Source organism: Grampus griseus (genome assembly GCF_964374135.1).
Source record: "Grampus griseus genome assembly, chromosome: 6".
Lineage (NCBI taxonomy): Eukaryota > Metazoa > Chordata > Mammalia > Artiodactyla > Delphinidae > Grampus > Grampus griseus.
This window is the reverse complement of record NC_139000.1, coordinates 42585333-42608694: the sequence shown is the minus strand read 5'-3', so window position 1 is coordinate 42608694 and position 23362 is coordinate 42585333. Positions and strand designations below refer to the sequence as shown.

Sequence of the window (23362 nt, the reverse complement as noted above, 5' to 3'; positions counted from 1 at the left end):
CATCCCTCCTACTTTCCCCGCTTGGTGTCCATATGCTTGTTCTCTACATCTGTGTCTCTATTTCTGCCTTGCAAACCAGTTTTTCTAGATTCCACATGTATGTGTTAATATATGATATTTGTTTTTCTCTTTCTGACTTACTTCATAGTGTATGACAGTTTCTAGGTCCATCCACATCTCTACAAATGACCCAATTTCGTTCCTTTTTATGGCTGAGTAATATTAGTTCATTCATTTTTGTTACCACTGGTTATTTATTCATTGTTCTGTTGATGGATATTTGGTTTCTACTCTTTTGTTTTTATGAGTATTGCTCCTGTAACTAGTCTTGTATCAATACATGTCTCCTGATATATTCTTGGACATATCTCATGCAAGCATTTTTCAGAGAATCTATTTCTAGTGGCATATGTACTCCCAGGAGCAGTGGAAGAGAGATCTGGTATTTCATTTCAATGCCAGTGCTTGGAATTGTCAGATATTACATTTTTTGAAGATCTGGAGTGTATGATATGGTGTTTTCAGTTTGTATTTTTCTTACCACACTAATGAAATTGCACATCTTTTCATATACTTATAGACTATTTATACTTGCTCTTCTATGAGATGCCTATTAGTTTAACTCAGGTGCCAGTAAACTTTTTCTGTGAATAGCCAGATTGTGTTTTAGGCTTTGTGGGCCATGAAGTTTTTGTTGCAACTATTCAGCCCTGCTCTTGTAGTGTGAAAGCAGTCATTTGTGTAAATGAGTGATTTGGCTGTGTTCCAGTAAAATTTTATTTTATGGATAATAAAATGTAAATTTCATATAATTTGTATATGTCACAAAATATTATTTAGATATTTTTTTAACTACTTAAAAGTATGTAAACCATTTTTACCTAATCCTGCTGTTTGTAGTTTGCTGACACCTGGTTTAATTTATCAATTTTAGAGGAAGGAATGTTTATTTTTTTCTTTATTGATTTGTAGGAAATCATTTAATATTTTATACATTATTCCTTGCTTAGTTTGTGTTTCAAATAGTTACTCCCAGTTTGGTTATGATGTCTTTTGATGAACAAAAGTTATTAATTTTAATTAAGTTGAATTTATCATTCTTTTCTTTTTTGATTTGAGAATTTAGTCTTCTAAATCATTCCATCCCCTGAATTCATAAAGTTATTCCCCTATGTGACCTTCTAAAAGTTATATAATTTTGCCTTTCACTGTTAGGTCTTTCATCCTACTTGGAATTGATTTTTCTATATAATTGAGGCTGGGGTCCAATTTCATTTTTTTTTTCACACTGGGTTGTTTTTATCCTAGTATCATTTATTTAAATAGCTATCCTTTTCTTACTTGTATACAGTACTATATCTATTAAATATTAAGTGTAGATATATGGATAGATTTATTTCTGGGCTCTCTTTTGTGTTCCATTGGTTTACTTATCCTTGAATCAGTACCAAACATACATATAGTCCTTACTTGGTGCTGGATAGTGTTCTAAATGCTTTATAAATATTAAGTTATTTAATCTTCACAAATGTCATTTAGATCAGAATTTCATTTTCCAATATTATGGATAAAGAAACTGAAGCACATAAAGGTTTTTCTTGAGGTCACATATCTAATAGAGCTTCATCTAACATCCTGGATGTAACAGGCATTCAGACTCTGTAGTTTATGCTCTTAACAACTATTTTATACTGCCTTTCAATTCCAAACTGAATTATTGAGCTTAATTCTTAAGTTTTATAATTCATCTTCCATCTTGTTTGTTTTCTTCAATAATGTCTTGGCTGTTGCTGGACTTTTGCGTTTACGTATATAAATATAAATTTTAGAATCTTTCACGGTCTACCAAAGAAAAAAAAACCCATTGGTATTTCGCCTTTAAAAAGCAAGCAATTCTTTCTTTCTTTCTTTCTTTCTTTCTTTCTTTCTTGGTAAAATAGCTTTATCCTCTGTCAGAACACACTTTGGGAGGAGGAGAGGAGAGGGAGGCAACACAGCCCAGCGCCACAGCCTGTTTAGAAGGCGACATGAGATTTAAAAGCCTCGCCCCACTGGCTTGCCCAGCTGAGAAAATGTCACGGCCCTAACACCCACTTATGAATATCTCTTGTAATGTTAAAAAAAAAAAAAATTTCCAGGGCCCAGCTGGCTTTACTCCTGCACGGAAAGGGTTAACCTTCAAAATTTGGTATCAGGGTCCTAGGATGGGGCTGGTAAGGAGAGGCAGATTGGGAAGAAGAGGGCCCTGAAAAACAGAGCGCGACAAGCCAGTGTGTAACTGGGGCCTTCCAAAATATCCAAAACAGAGAAGGGGAAGGGTGCCTGTCAGAGACAGAAACCAGTGCTGTTCCAGGGGTTGTCTCACTCCTGCCCCCAGTGTCAAATGCTCTGGAGTGATCTGTCCTTTCAGACACCCCTGTGAGGTCCCAATATCAGGATCCATCCTTTCTTCTCAGTCCCAGCCCATTCAACTCACCACCCACCTTTTAAGGTCCTAACAGGGAGCAGCCCCCTCACCAAGGAAGAAACATGAGGAAAGCTGGAGGTCCTTCCTGGGAGGAGGGTATTCCGGGGGTGGGCCACTTCTGGGGTCCCCCTTCAGTCCCTGACCAGGCGGTAAATGTGGTGCTGGACGCCCCGCTCACTGGTGGAGACCTCGAAGACGTAGGTGGTGCAGAGCAGCAGTTCCTGGGTGTCTCTGTCACCACTGGAGGATGGTGGAGTTCTCCAGGACACTGTTCATCATATAGCGCTTGGGTAGCTGCCAAAGCTTGTGCAGGAAATTCACCAGGTACTTGCACGTGGGTGAGCGCAGCAGGCAGTACATGAACCTCCCGTCCTCCAGCTGGGCATGCTCCGTCCCCACCTTCTCCACCACCTACCTACTTGCCAAAGAAGCAGACCTTCTTCTTTGGAACAGGAGGAACAGGTGAGGGTCATGTGCTCCAGGCTCTCGTACTGGCTGCTCACTAGATAGAAGCCACCACTGCTGCTGCCGGCCCCCACCTCCTCACCACTCGGCCCCCAGGTCAGGTCCTCCCAACACTTGACCAGGAAGAAGGCGTGGGGGGCCCACAGTCATACAGCTCCCGCAGACCGCCCTTTTTCTTAGGGAATTTGTCATAGATCTGCCGGACGTCCACACTCCCGAAGGGGGGCGCTTTGGGGCTGGGGTAGTGCTGGCTGCTGTGTACAACCAGGTGCCTCTGGTAAGAGTCAGCTGCATCCAGAGGTTCCACAAAGGCCGAGGACTCCACCAGCTGCAACCGAGCAGTGCCCAGAGCCTGAGCCTGCCAGGCTGGGGCTGATGGGGCAGGTGGAGGCAAAGCAGGAGGTGAGAGGGCTTGGGGGGGCTCGTACCCTGGGAGGTCAGGAGGAGTCAGTGACAAGGAGAACAGTGTCTGCGAGAATGCCTTCACATCTGGAACATTCCAGGGGGGCCCAGAACCCCCCAACCAAAACTGGAAAAGCTCTGGGGCCTGAGGACCGGCGGTACCAAGTTTGGCCTTCAGGGAAGTTGCTGAGATGAGCTGGGCCGAGGACATGGTGGCCATTGTCTGGAAAGCTTTGTCCTTGAAAACCTGGTCCTTGAGCTTGGACTGGATTTCCCTCGATTTCCTTCAGGCCAAAACCTGGATATGACTAGAGATCTGTTTGCAAGTTTGAGTCTTCCTCGTTCTCAGCTTGATGTAGCGGGCAATCAGTTCATTCCGACCATATATCTTGCCTTCATCAGACAGGATGATTTTCCACCAGCCACAGGGTAGGTAGATGGCCAGGGCCTCCTGGAAGCTCTGTTCGATGTCTGGACTCCATACACCCTCTGTGCCTGGGCCCCTGTCTCCCCCCACCCCCTCACTGCCGCCAGTGCCCTCCTCGCTTCCTTCCTCACTTCCTGTCCAGCCGCTGCCATCGTCCAGAGGGGCACCAGCCTGCAGTTCCCCCATGTGGGCCTCCCGGCCTGGGGCTGGGCACAATTATTTCTTTTTTTTAAACATCTTTATTGGAGTATAATTGCTTTACAATGGTGTGTTAGTTTCTGCTTTATAACAAAGTGAATCAGCTATACATATACATAAATCCCCATATCTCCTCCCTTTTGCGTCTCCCTCCCACCCTCCTTATCCCACCCCTCTAGGTGGTCACAGAGCACCGAGCTGATCTCCCTGTGCTATGCAGCTGCTTCCCAATAGCTAGCTATTTGACATTTGGTAGTGTATGTATGTCCATGCCACTCTCTCACTTCATCCCAGCTTACCGTTCCCCTCCCCATGTCCTCAAGTCCGTTCTCTACATCTGAGTCTTTATTCCTGTCCTGCCCCTACGTTCTTCAGAACCATTTTTTTTTTAGATTCCATATATATGTGTTAGCATATGGTATTTGTCTTTCTCTTTCTGACTTACTTCACTCTGTATGACAGACTCTAGGTCCATCCACCTCACTACAAATAACTCAATTTTGTTTCTTTTTATGGCTGAGTAATATTCCATTGTATATATGTGCCACATCTTCTTTATCCATTCATCTGTCGATGGACACTTAGGTTGCTTCCAAGTCCTGGCTATTGTAAATAAAGCTGCAGTGAACATTGTGGTACATGACTCTTTTTGAATTATGGTTTTCTCAGGGTATATGTCCAGTAGTGGGATTGCTGGGTGGTATGGTAGTTCTATTTTTTAAGGAACCTCCATACTGTCCTCCTTAGTGGCTGTATCAATTTACATTCCCACCAGCAGTGTAGGAGGGTTCCCTTTTCTCCACACCCTCTCCAGCATTTCTTGTTTGTAGATTTTTTGATGATGGCCATTCTGACCGGTGGCACAGTTATTTCTTAATGTTATCAACCATCCAGTGAGTTCTCATATTTCCTTGAGTGTCTCATAATTTTTTTCCTTTAGTTTGTTTAGATCAGATCCAGAGGAGGTCCATACAGTGCGTTTTGATTAATATGCCTCTCAAGTCTGTTTTAATCTATAATTTTCTATCTCTCTCTCCTTTGCCATTTGTTGCTATCCTATTTGTTTTGTAGAATTTTCCATCAGCTTGTGCTGATTGTGTTTTCGTGATATTTAACATGTTCCTCTATTCCCTGTATTTCCTGTAAATTGATAGTTAAACCTCATTCAGTGAGATTCAGGGTTATTTTTGGTTTTTTTTTTACAGGGACTGGGGAGGGCAAGAATACTTCATAGTTGGTGTTGTGTATTTTCAAAGGATGCACAATGTCTAGCTGTCGTTGTTTTTGTAATGTTAAAAACCATTATTTCATTAAGGATTGCAAAATGATAATATTCTGATTCAAACATTTCTTCTTTATTAAATGGGAGTTTTCACCAGTCTTTATGCCGACATCTTCAAAATTTTGGCTACTTAAAAGTTTATTCCCTGGTAGATTCTGTAGGCAGGGCTCATAGTCATAAGAATAGTACTTCATGAGTGTCTGTATGTTGCATTACATTTATATTTACAGAGTACTTTGGCTGGATTTTGATTCTTTAGCTTGCATTTTTTTTTTCTAGATGATCTTAAACATGTTATTCTGTGTCTTCTGGCCTAGTGTTCAATCACATTGCTGCTTATGATTCTGATGACAGTTTCACTTTCTTTCTCCTAGAAGGACTTTGTAATTTTGCCTAGATATTCAGAGCTGATTGGAAGCTTTTTGTGGGCAGGAGTTGGGACAGGTGGACATCATGGTAGATGGTCAGTCAGTAATGTAGTGATTTGATGGCCTCAAAACTTGAGTATCTAAAGTTTGTTTTTTTTTTCCCCTCTCTCAGGCCAGTCATTTTCCTTTTAGAAAAGTACTATAAGTATAGGCCTGACAGTCTAGATTCAGGGAGCCAGTTGGTTGAAGAATGTGGGGACCTTACATTTCAATTTACAGATTTTTACTTAAAATACCCATTTTTTCAGTATGGTGTTTTATTTACCCCTTATCTACACCTGTTGTCTCCTAGGCCACAACCTCTGTGCATTAAACACTGTTTTATGAAAATTTCTTCTCTTCTGTTGGACTCAAGGGGGATAGTCACAAGTCACTCATGTGACTTATGGAAGATATTGTTTTTTATTGATTAATAGTATTGGGGATATTACAGTCTACCTTCCATTGATACTTTACTGCTTTATGTAGTATCGCATATCTTAACAGTGCTATACTGTCAATTCCTACTTCTTGCCTATCACAGTATTATTGTAATATATTTTACTTTTGTGTATGCTGAAAGTCCACAATGTATACCTACCAATCGGGGTTTAGTCAGTTTTCTTTAGAGCAATTAATTTTTTATAAGAGATGTATTTACCTTTATTCTAACTATTTCCGGAACTCATTTCTTCATGTACCTTCAAAATTCTGTTATTTGTATTTCTACTCGAAGAACTTAATCATTTCTTATGATGCAAGTCTGCAGGTTATGAATTATTTCATCTTTTGGCAGGAAGGAGGCATCAGAACTGGAAAAAAAAAGGCTTTTATTTCACCTTCATTTTCTGAGTGATATTTTTGCTAGGTGTACATAATTTCTCATCTTTATCTGACTGACTTGAGAATTTGTGTATGGTATGCTAGGTATATGAAAGTATATTTTCATATTTGTCCTGTTCAGAGTTTTCTGGATCTGTCTCAATATTTTTTATACCTTTTCAAATAGTTCTGCTTCCACCTCTCTCGCTTCCTCACCTCCTCTTCCTCCTCCGCCTCCTCCCTATTCTTCTCCCTCTTGGGTTCCAAAAATTCTTATTAGATTCCTGTTAGATATTGTCCCATAACCTTTGGATCCTCTGTTCCACTCTTCCCATTCTTTTCTCATTATGTTTCACTTGTGTAATTTCTTTTGACCTATTTTTAAGTTCACTGATTTTGTCCTTGGCTCCGTTGAATATGCTAATAAACCCATTGAAAGTATTCTTCATCTATTACCATGTTTTTTTAATCTTTAATATTTCCCTTTGAGTCTTTTTTCCATTTTCCATTTCTCTGCTCATATTCTTCAGTCTGTTCATTCATATTTTCCACGTTTTCCGCTAGAAGCACTTACCTTAGTAATCATAATAATTCAAAATCCACCGGCTGAAAGTTCCAACATCTATGTTATAAGCAAGTCTGATTCTGTTGATTGCTTTGTCATTTATTTTCTTCTTGCTTTTTGGGTTGTTTCATAACTAATGATTGACTGTAAGACATCATATATAGGATAATAGAGACAGAAGTGAATAGTATTTATGTCTGAAAGTGAGTGTGCCTCCTTTTTCTGCTAGTCTATTAACATGAGGGATTGAATCCAGTTAATGGAGAGCTGAACTGGGTTTGAGTTTTCTTGTTTAATATGATTCCCTTCAATATACCACTGCCTCACATTCCTTCAGCTATGTGGGGGATTTTTTGTTGGAGTGCTGCTTCATACTATGCTGTTGACTTTTCCTCTACTCTTGTACCTCAGAAAGTTCTCTTTCCATACTCTTGGCTCTTTCCTTGATGTTTAGAGTCTACTGCTGCTTTTTCGTAGAGCTTGCCGTCTTGATGGTATTTGGGGGTGGCGGTAGAGTGGGAAGATGTTTTAGGTAGGCTTGTCATTTGTCCTAGTTCACGTCCAGTCTAGCCAGATCTGTTTCTCCAGGTCTCAGAAATGGGGCATTCTTGGTGATCCTGTCCATCCCTCCCATGGCATTTGACTCAGATCTTTGGTAGCTCCTGTATGGGAGAGTATGCCTTCCTGCTCCAGTAGAAGGTGCTCTATAATGGGTCCCAGAACGGTTTCTTCCCCCGAGTGTAGAGGGAGTTTTATCTTTTCCTCTAGGGTATGGTATCTTCACCTGTGCTCTGAGGGCAACAAGGTTACTGCCTGTCTGCTAGTTTCTTAAGGCTTCTGTTCTAAGAGAAATAATCCGATGGAACTTTGGGCCTTTTCTAGAGTGGAGGCTTCTCCTCTCTTTGAGGGTTGTACCAAGGAAAGCTTCCTCTGGTATTCCACTCTGGCCCCAGTCTCTCAGGAGCTCCCAGCAGAAAGCACACAATGAAGTGCTTGCAACTAAGTGTGAGCTCCTCTTGTGTCTGTGACTCCCAGGGATTCTGTATATCACATTATAAGTTCATAGTCAACCTTTACCATTTTATCTGACTTCTTACTTAGCTTGTATGGTATCTGACAGCTCTTTTCTTCTGCCCCTTACCACAGGTGAGCTGGTGCTTAAGGTTCTCTCTTGAAGGTACCTTTTTTCTTTAGATTTTAGGCTGCTTAGTTGGCTTGTGACCTCAGATTTCTAATGGTTTTAAGAAAAGTTATGATTTTGTAGTTTATCTGTTTTTGTTTTTCTTGTTCTTAAGGTTTGGAGTAACTGTCTCTCCAGCATTCTACATCCTAGGCAGAAGCAGAATTCCTGTAGACTTCTGTTTAGTCTCATCTTACACCTCAACCTTCAGACAACTATCCTTGATTCCTGAGGTTTTTTTGTTCCATGGTTGGAATTCATTTACTTCTTGATGATTCTTCAGCCCTCTGCCTTACTTCTAGCATTTAGAGGGTCAAGAAAGCTATAAACTAAGTTAGTGAGTGCTCTGTTTATCTTTCAGAATATTTTTGACATTTCACATCTGCTAATATCTCCACCATTTTTAACTGGTATTGCAGAGTTTGAGACATTATACTGCTGTAGGTAATTCTTGTTTGGCAGTTGAGATGACTCTTGACAAACTAGTAAGGAACAGAAGTATAGTGATAGGAGAAAACTCCTTGGAAGGATCTGGATAATAATTCACATATCTCAAATGAAGAAAATAGATTATATTAAGTTTTGACAGTGACTGAAAAATACCTTTATATGGCAGTTCTCAGTACACATGTATACACACTAAATGAAAATGTGTATTCTGATTTTTTTTCTGTTTTTTCCATTTAAAAAAATCTTGTGCCAGACCTAGTAAATGGATTTCATGGCCCATAAAGGGAGTTGCCACTACTGATTTGAAAAAACTTGCAAGTGTAGATTCTAATAAAGAAGTTAGGGGCTTCCCTGGTGGCGCAGTGGTTGAAAGTCCGCCTGCCGATGTAGGGGACACGGGTTCGTGCCCCGGTCCGGGAAGATACCACATGCCGCGGAGCGGCTGGGCCCGTGAGCCATGGCCGCTGAGCCTGCGCGTCTGGAGCCTGTGCTCCGCAACGGAAGAGGCCACAACAGTGAGAGGCCCGCGTACCGCAAAAAAAGAAAAAAAAGAAGTTAGAATTGTTGTCTTATTTGTACTTGGCTTGACTACTTACAAGATTTTCCAGATATGTGTGTATATCTTGCGTTTGCTTTATTTTTGTACTGAAGACATATCATTTCGAAAGTGGATTTTGACAATTAAATTTTCTCTCATTAAGGCTGTTTATATTACTGGAAAAGAAGTTTTCAGCTTCAGAGTCGTTTCTTATATGGGTGCAACTGCTGGTTCTGCGTACACAGACATGAATGTGTTTGACAGTCAAGTTAATTTAACTGTTGGTTGCATTGAAGTAGTTCTTGTCACAAAATTTCTGTATTCTGTATTGGTAAGTATGTTAATCGGTTTTTTATTTATTCTTTCCTACTAGTTGGAAAGTGTTTGCTGTGCATCAAGCATAGATGAAGCATTCCTTACTTGATTTTTTTTTGTCCTGATTTTTCAAGATATTCTGGGTACCATATATCATGACTGAAATGTATAGTATACTGTTTATATAACATCATTTTCACATGGGAATGTTCTAGCTAATTGAAATATGTATTTTATAAACATATTAAATATATGTATATTATATATCATATATGTTATCTATATTAATTGAATTCTTTATACATTATTAGTTTGAGTGTTTTACCTGACTTCCAGCTCTAACTAAAAGTGCTAAATATATAATTGAAGTTTGGTTTGGTCATCAAGAAAATTATGTTTTCTATTGCATTCTAGTTCTGTGAATATTTGGGGCTTTGAGGGATTTAGATTTAATCCCTATATTACACTTCCCTGAGGTATTTAAGTTCTGTTTCTGCCTTTCATAGTTTTGTTTTTTTTTTCCCTTGCTGTCAGCTGATGTTTTTTCCTGTGTCATACCTGTCTCTATGACTTCACTATTCATTCTTTTAACTAAATTGTGGTATATAAACTAAATAATCAGTTGATTCTAAATAAATAGTGTTGCTGTTTTTGTGATCTTTTAAACTGAGGTTATCATGCAGTTTTTCCTATAGCCATAAAAACTTTTTTGTACAAAAAAAGTAAAAATGAAAAAATATTCTTGTTTAATTTTTTCTAATTTCTTTTTATAACTCAGAAGCATTATATCACTGAGCCCTTTTGTGATAGCTTTATACTGAAAAATTATTGAAAATAATTAAAACATGAAATTAATTAAGCATGAAAATTAAGTATAATTCTGGGTGTATTTTATATCATTTAGTATTTTTCCCACATTTCAGGAATCAGAAAACTTTAGAGTTCTTGACAGACATATTTTTATTACTGTTTTATCTTATAAACGTAAATAAGCTCTCTGTCCATTGTGGTTGTGTAGGGAAATACAGTGTGATTGTTGAGCCATTAAGGAAAGTGAGATAAAAAGGGAAATAGATGCCAGTGAAACATTGGAGCATCCACATGTTGCTTTGGTCCAGGGACTAGATTTTTACTGTTTTACTGTGTTTTTGTATCTTTGTGTTTCTCAACCTTTATTGCAGAAAATTACGGTTTAATATAGACAAGTCAGACTTTGAATAAATAATGCTTAGTTGTTCCAAGAGAAAATTTTTCTTATGGAGGTAAAATCAGAAATATCAATATACATTTAATAGTTTTATTCATTAATGGTAGCCTTAAGAATATAATTCTGTTTTCTTTATAGGCTTTTATAGATAATTTTCAAGCAGCTAAACAAGCCTTCGCAGAGGCAACTGTTCAGGCAGCAGAAATGGCTGCTACTGGTGTAAAAGAACTGGCACAAAGGAGTTCTAGAATGGCATTGGATGTTGACATCAAAGCCCCAGTTGTGGTTATCCCACAGTCTCCAGTTTCTGAAAATGTTTTTGTTGCTGATTTTGGACTAATTACAATGAAAAATACATTCCATGTGATAACAGAGAGTCAGATCAACCCCCCACCCATTATTGATTTGATAACGATAAAGCTGAGTGAAATGCGACTATACAGGTAAGCTTTTCACAAATATATTTATGTAGAATGCAATCTTTTTCTAACTTTTTACATTTAAGGCTTTGGTATCTTGAGTTTTCTGTTTAGAGTGGAACTTAATTTTATTATAACTGTACTTAATTTTGTGATTTCCTCTTCCCCAAGTATTTTTTGGTAAGATCAATTATAGTCTTCTAGTTTTTAAAAACCTAGGAAGTATTGGAAAATTCCTCATTAGGTAATTAGGAATGCTGTAAAATTTGTTATCTGAGGAAGAATATTTGTACTTACTTGCAGTTCTTTATAAATTATAAGGTTATGGAAGAAATGGTAGAATTTCTAATATATTTATTCACTCAGCAAGTACAGCAGTACCCGAAGTACTCTATCAGCTTTGTGCTGTGGATCTGATACGCTAATTAAAGACACACACAACACACACACACACACACACACACACACACACACACACACACACACACACACACACACACACACACACACACATACAGTAGAGTACAATCTTATATATTCACTCTGCATAGGATTAGGAATTAGGAGAATAAGTGAATATCCAGATAGTTTCCAGAACTTTTACTGTGCTGTTTCTAATCATCTATTCTAGATTTAATGCCCTGTTCCTCTTACAACTTGGATTCATCACTACGTAAACTTGCTCTTTTCTTTCTTTCTGTAATTTTTTTCTTTGATCTCATTCTATTTATTTTTTTCCTTTTTATTTTTGCTGCTTCTCTGGCTTCTGGCAGGTCTGTCTCCCTCCTGCCATTCTTTCCATCAACTGAATATTTTTAAAACAGCTTTATTGAGATATAATTAGCATATAATAAATTGCATACTTTTAAAGTATACAGTTTGATAAATTTGATACGTATACACTTACGATAGTTTGAGTACAACTGTGTTAATTCTTCCTTAAATATTTTGTAGAATTCACCAGTGAAGCCACTGGGGCTGGTATTTGCTTGTGGGAGATTTTTAACTACAATTTCCATTTCTTTAGTAAACTTGGGACTATTCAAATTAATTATTTTTGAGTGATTTTTAATTTTTTTCAAGAAATGTGTCTATTTCACCTACATTGTAGAGTTTTATGACATAAAGTTCAAAATACTCTCTTCTTACTCATTAGTATCTATATTGATGTTACCTCCCCCATTCTTGATATTTATAATTTATACCTTAATCAGCCTGGCTAGAGGTTAATCGGTTTTATTGATCTTTTTTTTTTCCTATGGGATAACTGGGTGTCCATTATTTTTTTCCCTTCCAGTTTTATTGAGATATAATTGACATACAGCACTGTATAAGTTTAAGCTGTAAACATAATGATTTGACTTACCTACATCATGAAATGATTACCGCATAAGTTTAGTAAACATCCATCATCTTCTATAGATACAGAATTAAAAGAATAGAAAAAAAATTTTTTTTATGAGGAGAACTCTTAGGATTTACTCAGTTAACAATTTCCATATGTAACATACAAGAGTATTAATTATATTTATCATGTTGCACATTATATCCCTAGTACTTATGTATCTTATAACTGGTAGTTTATACCTTTTGACTACCTTCATCCAGTTCGCCCTCCTCCTACCCCTTGCCTCTGGTGACCACACATCTTATTGCTTTTTCTATGAGTTGGTTTGTTTTGAAGCATAATTGACCTACAGAACTATGTTAGTTCCTGTATCATAACATAGTGATTCAGTATTTCTGTACATTTCAAAATGATCACCATGGTAAGTCTCTACCATAGAAAGATATTACATAGTTACTGACTGTATTCTCCACACTGTACATTTCATAGCCACGACTCATTTATTTTGTAACTGAAAGTTTGTACCTCTTAATCTCTCACACTTATTTCTCTCCTCCCCCCACCCCTCTCCCCTATGGCAAGCACCTGTTTGTTCTCTGTATCTATGACTGGTTTCTCTTTTGTCAACGTTTCTTATTTGTTTTGTTATTTAAATTCCATATATAAGTGAAATCATACAGTATTTATCTTTCTGTCTGATTTATTTCACTTAACATAATATCCTCTAGGCCCATCCATATTGTCACAAATGGCAGGATTTCATTCTTTTTTTGTGGCTGAGTAATATTTTATTGTGTGTGTGTGTGTGTGTGTGTGTATATATACACACACATACATACATATACACACGCACCACATCTTATTTATCCATTCAGCCACTGATGAACACTCAGATTGTTTCCATATCTTGGCTACTGTAAATAATGCTGCAATGAACTTACGGGTATGTGTATCTTTTCAAATTAGTGTTTTCATTTTCTTTGGATAAATACTCAGGAATGGGATTCCTGGGCGGGGCCAGTTCCTGACAAAGCTGGCTGCGGTATTCAGGGTGTCCCAGAGTTAGTGTCATCCCTGAGGTGGGCAGGGCCAGATATTGGGGTGATTGAGAGTCTCAAGGTGTCCCAGAGCTGGTGTTGGGCCACTAGTGGGCAGGGCTGGGGCCCAGTGGTCCCATGGCTGGTGTCTGCCCACTGCGGGAGTAAGGTCATGTCCTCAGAGGGGGAGCGTGCCGGCCTGCTGATGGTCAGAGCTGGGTCCTGTGGTCTCTTGCTGTAGAGCTTGGTGGTCCCAGAGCTGGTGTCAGCCTACAGGTGGCAGGGCTGGGTCCTGGGGCGGCCAGGAGCTCAGGGGGTCCTATGGGAGTTGGTCTGCTGGTGGGTGGAGCTGTGTCAGTGCTCAGCTAGCTACTTGGTGTGGGATGTCCCAGGACTGGTGCCTATTGACTGGTGGGCTGGGACGGGTCCCAGTGTTAATGAGCTAGAGGGAGGATTCCAAAATGTTGCTTGCCTGCAGCATTGTCCTCGTGGTTGAATGAGCATCCAGAAGTGGCTTCTGCCAGCATCTGTGTCCCCAGCGTGAGTACCAGAAGCTTCCTGCTTCTCTGGGAGGCTCTCTAATATCAGCAAGTGGGTCTGACCCAGGCTCCTTTTAAATTACTGCTTCTTCCCTTGGTCTCAGAACATGTGAGATTTTGTGTGCACCCTCTAAGAGTAGAGTCTGTTTCCTACTGCCCTTTGACTCTCTCAAAAGTATGCCCCACTGGTCTTCAAAGTCAGTCATTCTGGGAACTCTAGGCTGGGCAGCCTGATGAGGGGGGTTGTACCCCTCGTTCCTTGGGGAGAACTTCTGCAATTATAATTACCCTCCCATCTGTGGCCTGGGGGTATGGTTCTTTACTATACCGTGTCTGCACTTCTCCTACCTGTGTTGTTGTGGTTCCTTCTTCATATCTTTAGTTTTTAAATAGCTTCTTCTCTGCTGGTCTTAGGTCATCCTCATTGATAGTTACTCTGTAAATATTTGTAATTTTGGTGTGCTCCTGAGAGGAGGTGATCTTAGAGTCTTCCTATTCCTCTATCTTGGCCATTCCCTGGTTATCCATTCTTGACAGTTCAGTTTTATTGCTTTTAAAGCACCAGCTTTTGGTTTTTTCTCTTCTTTTTCTGTTTTCTCTTTCATTGATATCTGCTTTGATATTCATTATTCCTTCTGCTTACTTTGGGTTTAATTTTGCTCTTTTTCTAAGTTTCTTTAGGTGGTGGCTCAGATGATTGATTTGAACATTTCTTTTCTAGTATATGCATTTAGTACTACAATTTGGAGTTCTTCTCTGTAGCTCTGTCCTCTCTGGAATTTTACCATATGAACTCTAGCTGCCTTGGTTTCCCTGGACTCTCAGGTCTGTCTTCATAACTCATGGACTTTACTGGTTATTTCTTGGCTTATCCATCCCCCCGCTTTTCCATGACCTTTAAATTATCTCAAAACAATTGAAGTTGGAGCATTAGGGCTCATCTTGTTTTTTCTTGCCTCAGTAATCAGTGTCCATTGCCTAATGTCCTGTATCTTGAAAAACATTTTTTAATATATCTTGCATGTGTGTCTTTGTGGGGGGAGGGAGGAATTGTTTCAGGCAGGAGAGTAAATCTAGTTCATGGTATTTCATCTTAGATGGAAGGAGAAATTTCCATCAATTGAATATTTGAGTATTTATTAAGCGTGTAATATATCCCAGGCACTGTGCTAGGAACGTGAAGTATTGTAGTGAGCAGTCTTTACAAGGGATGAATAAATAGTACCTCCCTCATTAGATTGTTGAGATAGGTACTATTTAATGAATTTTATGAGCTGATGCATAAAAACAGGATCATATTTAGATTTTGGAAGGGTTGTAGAAAATAGGTCAAAAGGAGACAAAAGTGGAAGTTGAAAGAATGGTTTGCTAACTGCTGGAGTAATTCACATAAGAATTAGATGTGACTCAGTCTAGGATAAGGAAGTGAGGTAGTAGAGGACTAACCAGGTGTGACAAATTTGAGAAGTAGAATTAAAGGTAACTGATTATTAAAGGGGTGTCAGGGTTAAAGTGAGTAGTTAAAATAGACTCCAGCTTGCAGGTTTGTAAAATTCAGCATTTGGTAATAATGCAGTTCAGCGAGATATGACAGAGCAATGCAGAAAAAAAAGTAGAGTGGAGATGTTAACAAGTTCTCTAATGGGCAAAGTAACTTGAAAATGGTTACATGACTTTTATATGAAGATATCTAGAACCAGATCTGGAAAGCACCTAGATATAGTGTCTGGATATTGGAAAGTGTTTGGATTTCTAGATTTGGGAGTGTTTAATAATATTTAACTAGTTATAGAAGCCATCAAAGTGAGTAAGGTCACACAGAGAATTTGTAGAGTGGGACATGTGGGGCAGAATGCTGAGGAATGTCCATATTTAAGGAATGGCAGATGAAAATCCCTCAAAAGAGGTTAAGATGGAGCAAGCAAAACGATGGAAAGGGAACCAGGAGAATGTATTGAAGTAGCGTTGAGGATCATGTTGTTGATAACCATGAATAAACAGTATATGATTTTTTTCATGTAGTACTTGATATTTGGTATTTGGAATCCAACAGTCTGTTGGATTCAGGCAAGACAGTTTTTAACAAGCAGATGTGACTGAAGATAGTGAGACAAGATTTTAAATATTGAAAGTCATGTTGACAGATAATGGAGAGGGAAGAAATTGAAGACAAGAAAATACTGATAGACTAATGGAATATAGAGAGTGGTTTATAAACTGGAGATTCAGTAGTCTCAAAGTCTTCAAAAATGAACACTGACTAGTTATTGATAGATTGCAGCAAGAATAGAAGGTGGTTAACCTGGATGGTGTTACTCTTAAAGGAGTAGAAGAGAGAGTGGATGAGCATTGTTCCAAATTAAGAAAAATGGTTTGTATCCCTCAACTCTGAGGTAGATAGAGTGTTGGAGAGAAATCAGACTTTAATAGAGCTTCATGGAAAGCCGGGTTTCAGTTAAGATAAGAAATGAATGATACATTTAGTGAAGACATAGGAAAATGTAGAATGATTTGTTTAGCCAAGTCCAGGGATTTCAGAAATTACAGGGAAATATTGAAATGAAAGACTTCTATTTTAATAATAGGCTATAGACATACAGTAATAATTTAAACCTTTAGGAGGCTCATTAACTTGGAGTTTAAACTGTGTAAAAGTCTGAATTTACTAAAAACAGAACATTTATGCATCTATATTTAATCACGTCTTGTTTGACTTCAAGAAATGATCTAGACACATCTTCTTTTTTTTTTTTTTTTTTAATTTTTATTTATTTATTTTTTTGCGGTACGCGGGCCTCTCACCGTTGTGGCCTCTCCCGTTGCGGAGCACAGGCTCCGGACGTGCAGGCCCAGCGGCCATGGCTCACGGGCCAAGCCCCTCCGCAGCACGTGGGATCCTCCCGGACCGGGGCACAAACCCGTGTCCTCTGCATCGGCAGGCAGACTCTCAACCACTGTGCCACCAGAGAAGCCCTAGACACATCTTCTATTCAACATAGTATTGGAAGTCCTAGCCACAGCAATCAGACAAGAAAAAGAAATAAAAGGTATCCAAATTGGAAGGGAAGAGGTAAAATTGTTATTATATACAGATGATATGACACTATATATAGAAACACCTAAAGGCTTCCACACAGAAACTACTAGAACTGATAAACGAATTCAGCAAGGTAGCAGGTTACAAGATTAACATATAGAAGTCAGTAGCATTTCTTTACAACAACAATGAAATATCAGAAAGGGAATGTAAAAAAACAATCCCTTTTACAATTGCAGCCCCAAAAATAAATACTTAAGACTAAACCTGACCAAGGAGATGAAAGACTTATATGCTGAGAACTATAAAACATTAATAAAGGTAATTGAAGATGATTTGAAGAAATGGAAAGATACCCCATGCTCTTGTATTATTAAAATGACCATACTATCCAAAGGAAACTACAGATTTAATGTGATCCTTATCAAATTGCCCATGAAATTTTTCACAGAATTAGAACACACAATTGTAAAATTCATATGGAACCATAAAAGACCCAGAATGGCCAAAGCCTTCCTGAAGAAAAAGAACACAACAGGAGGCATAACCCACTCAGACTTCAGACAATACTACAAAGCTACAGTAATCAAAACAGCATGGTACTGGCACAAAAACAGACATATGGATCAATGGAACAGAATAGAGAGCCCAGAAATAAACCCACACACCTACAGTCAATTAATCTTTGACAAAGGAGGCAAGAATATACAATGGGAAAAAGACAGTCTCTTTGGCAAGTAGTGCTGGGAAAGCTGGACAGCTGCATGTAAATCAGTGAAGTTAGAACACACCTCACCATACACAAAAATAAACTCAAAATGGCTTAAAGACTTAAGCATAAAACATGACACCATGAAACTCCTAGAAGAGAACATAGGCAAAACATCCTCTGACATAAATCATACCAATGTTTTCTTAGGTCCGTCTGCCAAGGCAATAGAAATAAAAACAAAAACAAATGGAACTTAAGCAAACTTACAAGCTTTTTCACAGCAAAGGAAACCATAATCAAAATGAAAAGACAACCTACAGAATGGGAGAAGATATTTGCAAATGATGCGACTGACAAGGGCTTATTTTCCAAAATATATAAATAGCTCATACAACTCAACAACAAAAAAAATCCCAATCCAAAAATGGGCAGAAGACCTAAATAGACATTTCTCCAAAGAAGAAATACAGATGGCCAACAGGCACATGAAAAGCAGCTCAACATCGCTAATTCTTCTTCTTTTTTAAAATAAATTTATTTTATTTATTTACTTTTGGCTGTGTTGGGTCTTTGTTGCTGCATGTGAGCTTTCTCTAGTTGTGGCGAGCAAGGGGCTACACTTCGTTGCATTGCGGTGGCTTCTCTTGTTGTGGAGCACAGGCTCTAGGTGTGCGGGCTTCAGCAGTTGTGGCACGTGGGCTCAGTAGTTGTGGCTCGTGGGCTCTAGAGTGCAGGCTTAGTAGTTGTGGTGCACGGGCTTAGTTGCTTCGCGGCATGTGGGATCTTCCCGGACCAGGGCTCGAACCCGTGTCCCTGCATTGGCAGGCAGATTCTTAACCGCTGCGCCACCAGGGAAGCCCCAACATCACTAATTATTAGAGAAATGCAAATCAAAACTACAGTGAGGTACCACCTCACAGCAATCAGAATGGCCATCATTAAAAAGTCTACAAATAACAAATGTTGTAGAGAGTGTGGAGAAAAGGGAACCCTCCTACACTGTCAGTGGGAATGTAAGTTGGTGCAACCACTGTGGAAAACAGTGTGCAGTTTCCTCAGAAAATGAAAAACAGAACTACCAGATGATCCAGCAGTCCCACACCTGGGCATATATCTGGACAAAACTATAATTCAAAAAGATACATACATCCCTATGTTCATAGCAGCACTATTCACAATAGCCAAGACATGGAAACAACCTAAGTGTCCATTGACAGATGAATGGGTAAAGAAGCTATGGTACATATATACAATGGAATACTACTCAGCCATAAAAAAGAATGAAAGAATGCCATTTGCAGCAACATGGATGCAACTCGAGATTATCATACTAAGTGAAGTAAGTCAGAAAGAGAAAGACAAATACCAAATGATGTCACTTACATCTGGAATCTAAAATATGATACAAGTGAACCTATCTATGAAACAGAAACAGAATCACAGACATACAGAGCAGACTTGTGGTTGCCAAGGGGAGTGGGGAGGGATGGAGTGGGAGGTTGGGGTTAGCAGATGTATACTTTTTTTTTTTTTTTTGCGGTGCGTGGGCCTCTCACTGCCACGGCCTCTCGCATTGTGGAGCACAGGCTCCGGATGCGCAGGCTCAGCGGCCATGGCTCACGGGCCCACCCACTCCGCGGCATGTGGGATCCTCCCAGACCGGGGCACGAACCCGTGTCCCCTGCATTGGCAGGCGGACTCTCAACCACTGTGCCACCAGGGAAGCCCCAGGTGTAAGCTTTTATATGTATCAGTAGAATGGATAAACAAGGTCCTACTGTAATGCAGAGAAAACTATATTCAATATCCTGTGATAAGCCATAATGTAAAAGAATATGTATAAAAAAAGAATGTATGCATATGTATAACTGAATCACTTTGCTGTAAAGCAGTAATTAACAGAACATTGTAATTCAACTATACTTCAATTTTAAAAAATTAAAAAAACAAAAAAATGATATAGATATGAATTAGGTGTGAGTCTGTATTACAAATAGATTGTTTTTAAAAAGTGTTCTCTAAATGTTTCTAGAGCATTAAATAACAATATATATTCTTTTCTGTCCAAAAAAGAATTTTTTTATTGAAGAAATACATAAAATGGTATTGGGGATGAATGTAAAAGATTGCTGGTGATATGACTACCCAAAGATAACTACTGTTAATAATTTGGAATTGTTTTCTATTTTATTATATCTGCACATATATTTAAGTGAAATAAGAATTCTGTTGTATATTGCAGATTGTAATTTTCTCTTAAAAATGTGCTATAAACATTTTTCCATATTATTTTGAGTGCATAATTTTTTCTAAATATTTTAATACATAGTTTTTAAAAAAAATCCATCTGCCTGTTAAAAATTTAAGTTTTTTATTGTTGTTTTAAATAGCAGTATAATGATGATTGATATCTTTGTTTCTCAATACTTATATGATTTTCTACTCATTTCTTTAGGATAATTCATTTCCTTCAGATGAATTCCTAGAAACATAATTACTCATTTATAGAGTAAACCAATTTTCCCTGAAATAATTTTATCGCGAAGATGTTAACTGCAATATAAAATTTTAAAAAGATGTTTATAATACTTCTATAAGGAAAGTTGTAAAACTTAACCAAGGGCCAGAAAGAAATCTTGAATAATTTTTCAGAGAATATTTTCCTACATCTAATATTATAAAGGTGTCAGTTTCTTATAAATTAATTTATACATTTAATGCACTGTTAATAAAAAAATCACAACAGCTGTTCTTTTTAAAGCCTTTCAAAATTATTGTAAAGTTTTTCTGGAAATATAAATTGGGGGCAAGATGTAGAAAAGATTTTTTTGTTTTAATTGAGATTGGGCATGGGAGAATCATAACATTAGAGGTACTACTAAAATATATTAAATTACATTAAATACTACTAAAATATATTACAAAATTAAAATAATTAAGTTAGTGAAACAGTAGAAAACTCAGCAGCTGACTGTTGTGTGTATGTGTGTGTGCATCATCATTATTCATATATATTATAGTCAATCCCTGTTATTCATGGATTCCATATTTGTGAATATTTCTGCTTGCTAAAACTTACTTGTAACCACAAAATCAATATTCATGGCACTTTTACAGTCATTTGTGGACATGCGCAGAGCTGCAAGAAATTTGGGTCTCCCAAGGCCTTTGTTCCCAGCTGAGGTGTTAAACAAGGTGACGCCCTGCCTTCTTATTTGAACTCTCATGCTGTAAACAGTGTCCTTTTTGTGTGCCATGTTTTTTGCATTTAGGGGCTTTACCTTGGTGATTTTGCTGTTTAAAATGGCCCCAGAGCATAATGCCATTTATAAGCATAAAAAAACTAAAGGTGAGTGAATTGTATATTATATGAATTATCTCAGTAATGCTCTTTAAAAAACTATGGACAGGGACTTCCCTGGTGGCGCAGTGGTTGAGAGTCCACCTGCCGCTGCAGGGGACGCGGGTTCGTGCCCCGGTCCGGGAGGATCCCACGTGCCTTGGAGCGGCTGGACCCGTGAGCCATGGCCGCTGAGCCTGCACGTCCGGAGCCTGTGCTCCGCAACGGGAGAGGCCCGCGTACCGCAAAAAAAAAAAAAAAACAAAACTATGGACAAATAACACATAAGTACCAGTCATATGGTAGAGAAGAACTTGCTAATTTAAGCACTGAAGAAAGAAGAAAAGTGATAAGGGAAAAATATCAATTGGCTTTGACTGTATAAAAGTATAAGTTTCTGAATATTAATTACCAAAACAAAATTCTGGGAAACATAGCATATGGGGTAATTAGCAACATCTGTAATAAAGGATAAAAATCCTTAAATATTTTAAGACAGTAAGTAAAAGATAATTTGAAAAATTGGTAAAGAACATGACTAGATGATTCTTTATAGGAACGGTGATAGCTGGTGTATAGCTAATAGAAATGTTCAACCTCATTAATATTCAAGGGAATGAAAATTAATACAGTGAAATGTTTGCATATTAAATTTGGAAAATCTTAATAATCAGTAATTTTCACTCTGGGTGCAGGGAGATGGATACTCTCATATGTTGTTATTTATATATTGATCCAATTTCTTGTATTTAGTTTGGCAAATAATTGAGGCGTACATGTCATATTGTAATCATCTGAGCCAAGTACTGGCAGTACATCAAAGAATAACATAAATATAGTCCTTACCCTCATGAATCTTTCATTCTAATTGAAACTACAGACAAGACAATGACCTATTAAATGTACTGGATGGGCCAAAAGGTTCGTCCAGTTTTTTCCGTAAGATGACTCTAGTAGCACTTAGTTGTCTTTAACTTCATTCGAAACAGTTTCGTTAGATTATATGTGACAGGTCTCATATCAGTGTGCATTTAAAAAAAGACTTATCAAAGTTGTTGAATTTTTGTGTAGCCATTTTAATATTGAAGATGGAAGAAAGAAAGCAACATTTTTGGCATATTATGCTTTATTATTTCAAGAAAGGTAAAAATGCAGCTGAAACACAAAAAAAGATTTGTGCAGTGTATGGAGAAGGTGCTGTGACTGATCGAACGGATCAAAAGTGGTTTGTGAAGTTTTGTGCTGGAGATTTTTCACTGGAGGATGCTCCATGGTCGGGTAGACCAGCTGAAGTTCATAGCGATCAAATGGAAACAGTAATTGAGAACAGTCAACGTTATACCATGCAGGAGACAGCCAGCATACTCAAAAAATCCATATCAAGCGTTGAAAATCATTTGCACCAGCTTGGTTATGTGAATCACTTTGATGTTTGGGTTCCACATAAGTTAAGCAAAAAAAACCCTTCTTGACCATATTTCCACATGTGATTCTCTACTGAAACGTAATGAAAACGTTCTGTTTTAAAAACAAATTGTGACAGGCGATGAAAAGTGGATACTGTACAACGGTGTGGAACGGAAGAGATCATGGAGCAAGAGAAATGAACCACCACCAACCACACCAAAGGGCCCGTCTTCACCCAGAGAAGGTGATGTCGTGTACATGGTGGGATTGGAAGGGAGTCCTCTATTATGAGCTCCTTCCCGAAAACCAAGCAATTAATTCCAACAAGCACTGCTCCCAATTAGACCAACTGAAAGCAGCACCCGAAGGAAAGCGTCCAGAATTAGTCAACAGAAAATGCATAATCTTCCATCAGAATAACACAAGACCGCATGTGTCTTTGATGACCAGGCAAAAACTGTTAACAGCTTGCCTGGGAAGTTCTGATTCATCCGCCGTATTCACCAGACATTGCACCTTTGGATTTCCATTTCTTTCAGTCTTTACAAAATTCTCCTAATGGAAAAAATTTTAATTCCCTGGAAGACTAGTACTGGTAAGGAAAGGTTTTTCCAGAGGAAGTAATCTTTTGACACAGCAGTTAATATTTCTTGAAATTAGTCCAGAGGAAGAAATTTACTCAAAGACATGTACAAAGATAATGAACCAAGTATTATTTATTACAGTGATGAATTGGAAACAGAATAACTTTTTAACAATATAAGGTTGACTTAATGACTTATGGCATAGCTATATATT

The 23362-nt window shown here is 38.2% G+C and overlaps 1 protein-coding gene and 1 pseudogene across 2 annotated transcripts in view; one reads left to right on the top strand and one right to left on the bottom strand.

The window, feature by feature from the left end:
• VPS13A (vacuolar protein sorting 13 homolog A) overlaps nucleotides 1-23362 on the top strand; it is a 235726-nt gene that overhangs the window by 107267 nt on the left and 105097 nt on the right. Inside the window, exons 32-33 of the mRNA XM_082656304.1 lie at nucleotides 9367-9534; nucleotides 10864-11168. Coding sequence (XP_082512430.1) covers nucleotides 9367-9534; nucleotides 10864-11168 — 473 coding nt within the window. The remainder of the gene's footprint in view (nucleotides 1-9366; nucleotides 9535-10863; nucleotides 11169-23362) is intronic.
• Nucleotides 2599-3947, bottom strand: LOC309823762 (transcriptional enhancer factor TEF-4-like; annotated as a pseudogene). Its single transcript has one exon. The product of its transcript is annotated as a transcriptional enhancer factor TEF-4-like (transcript).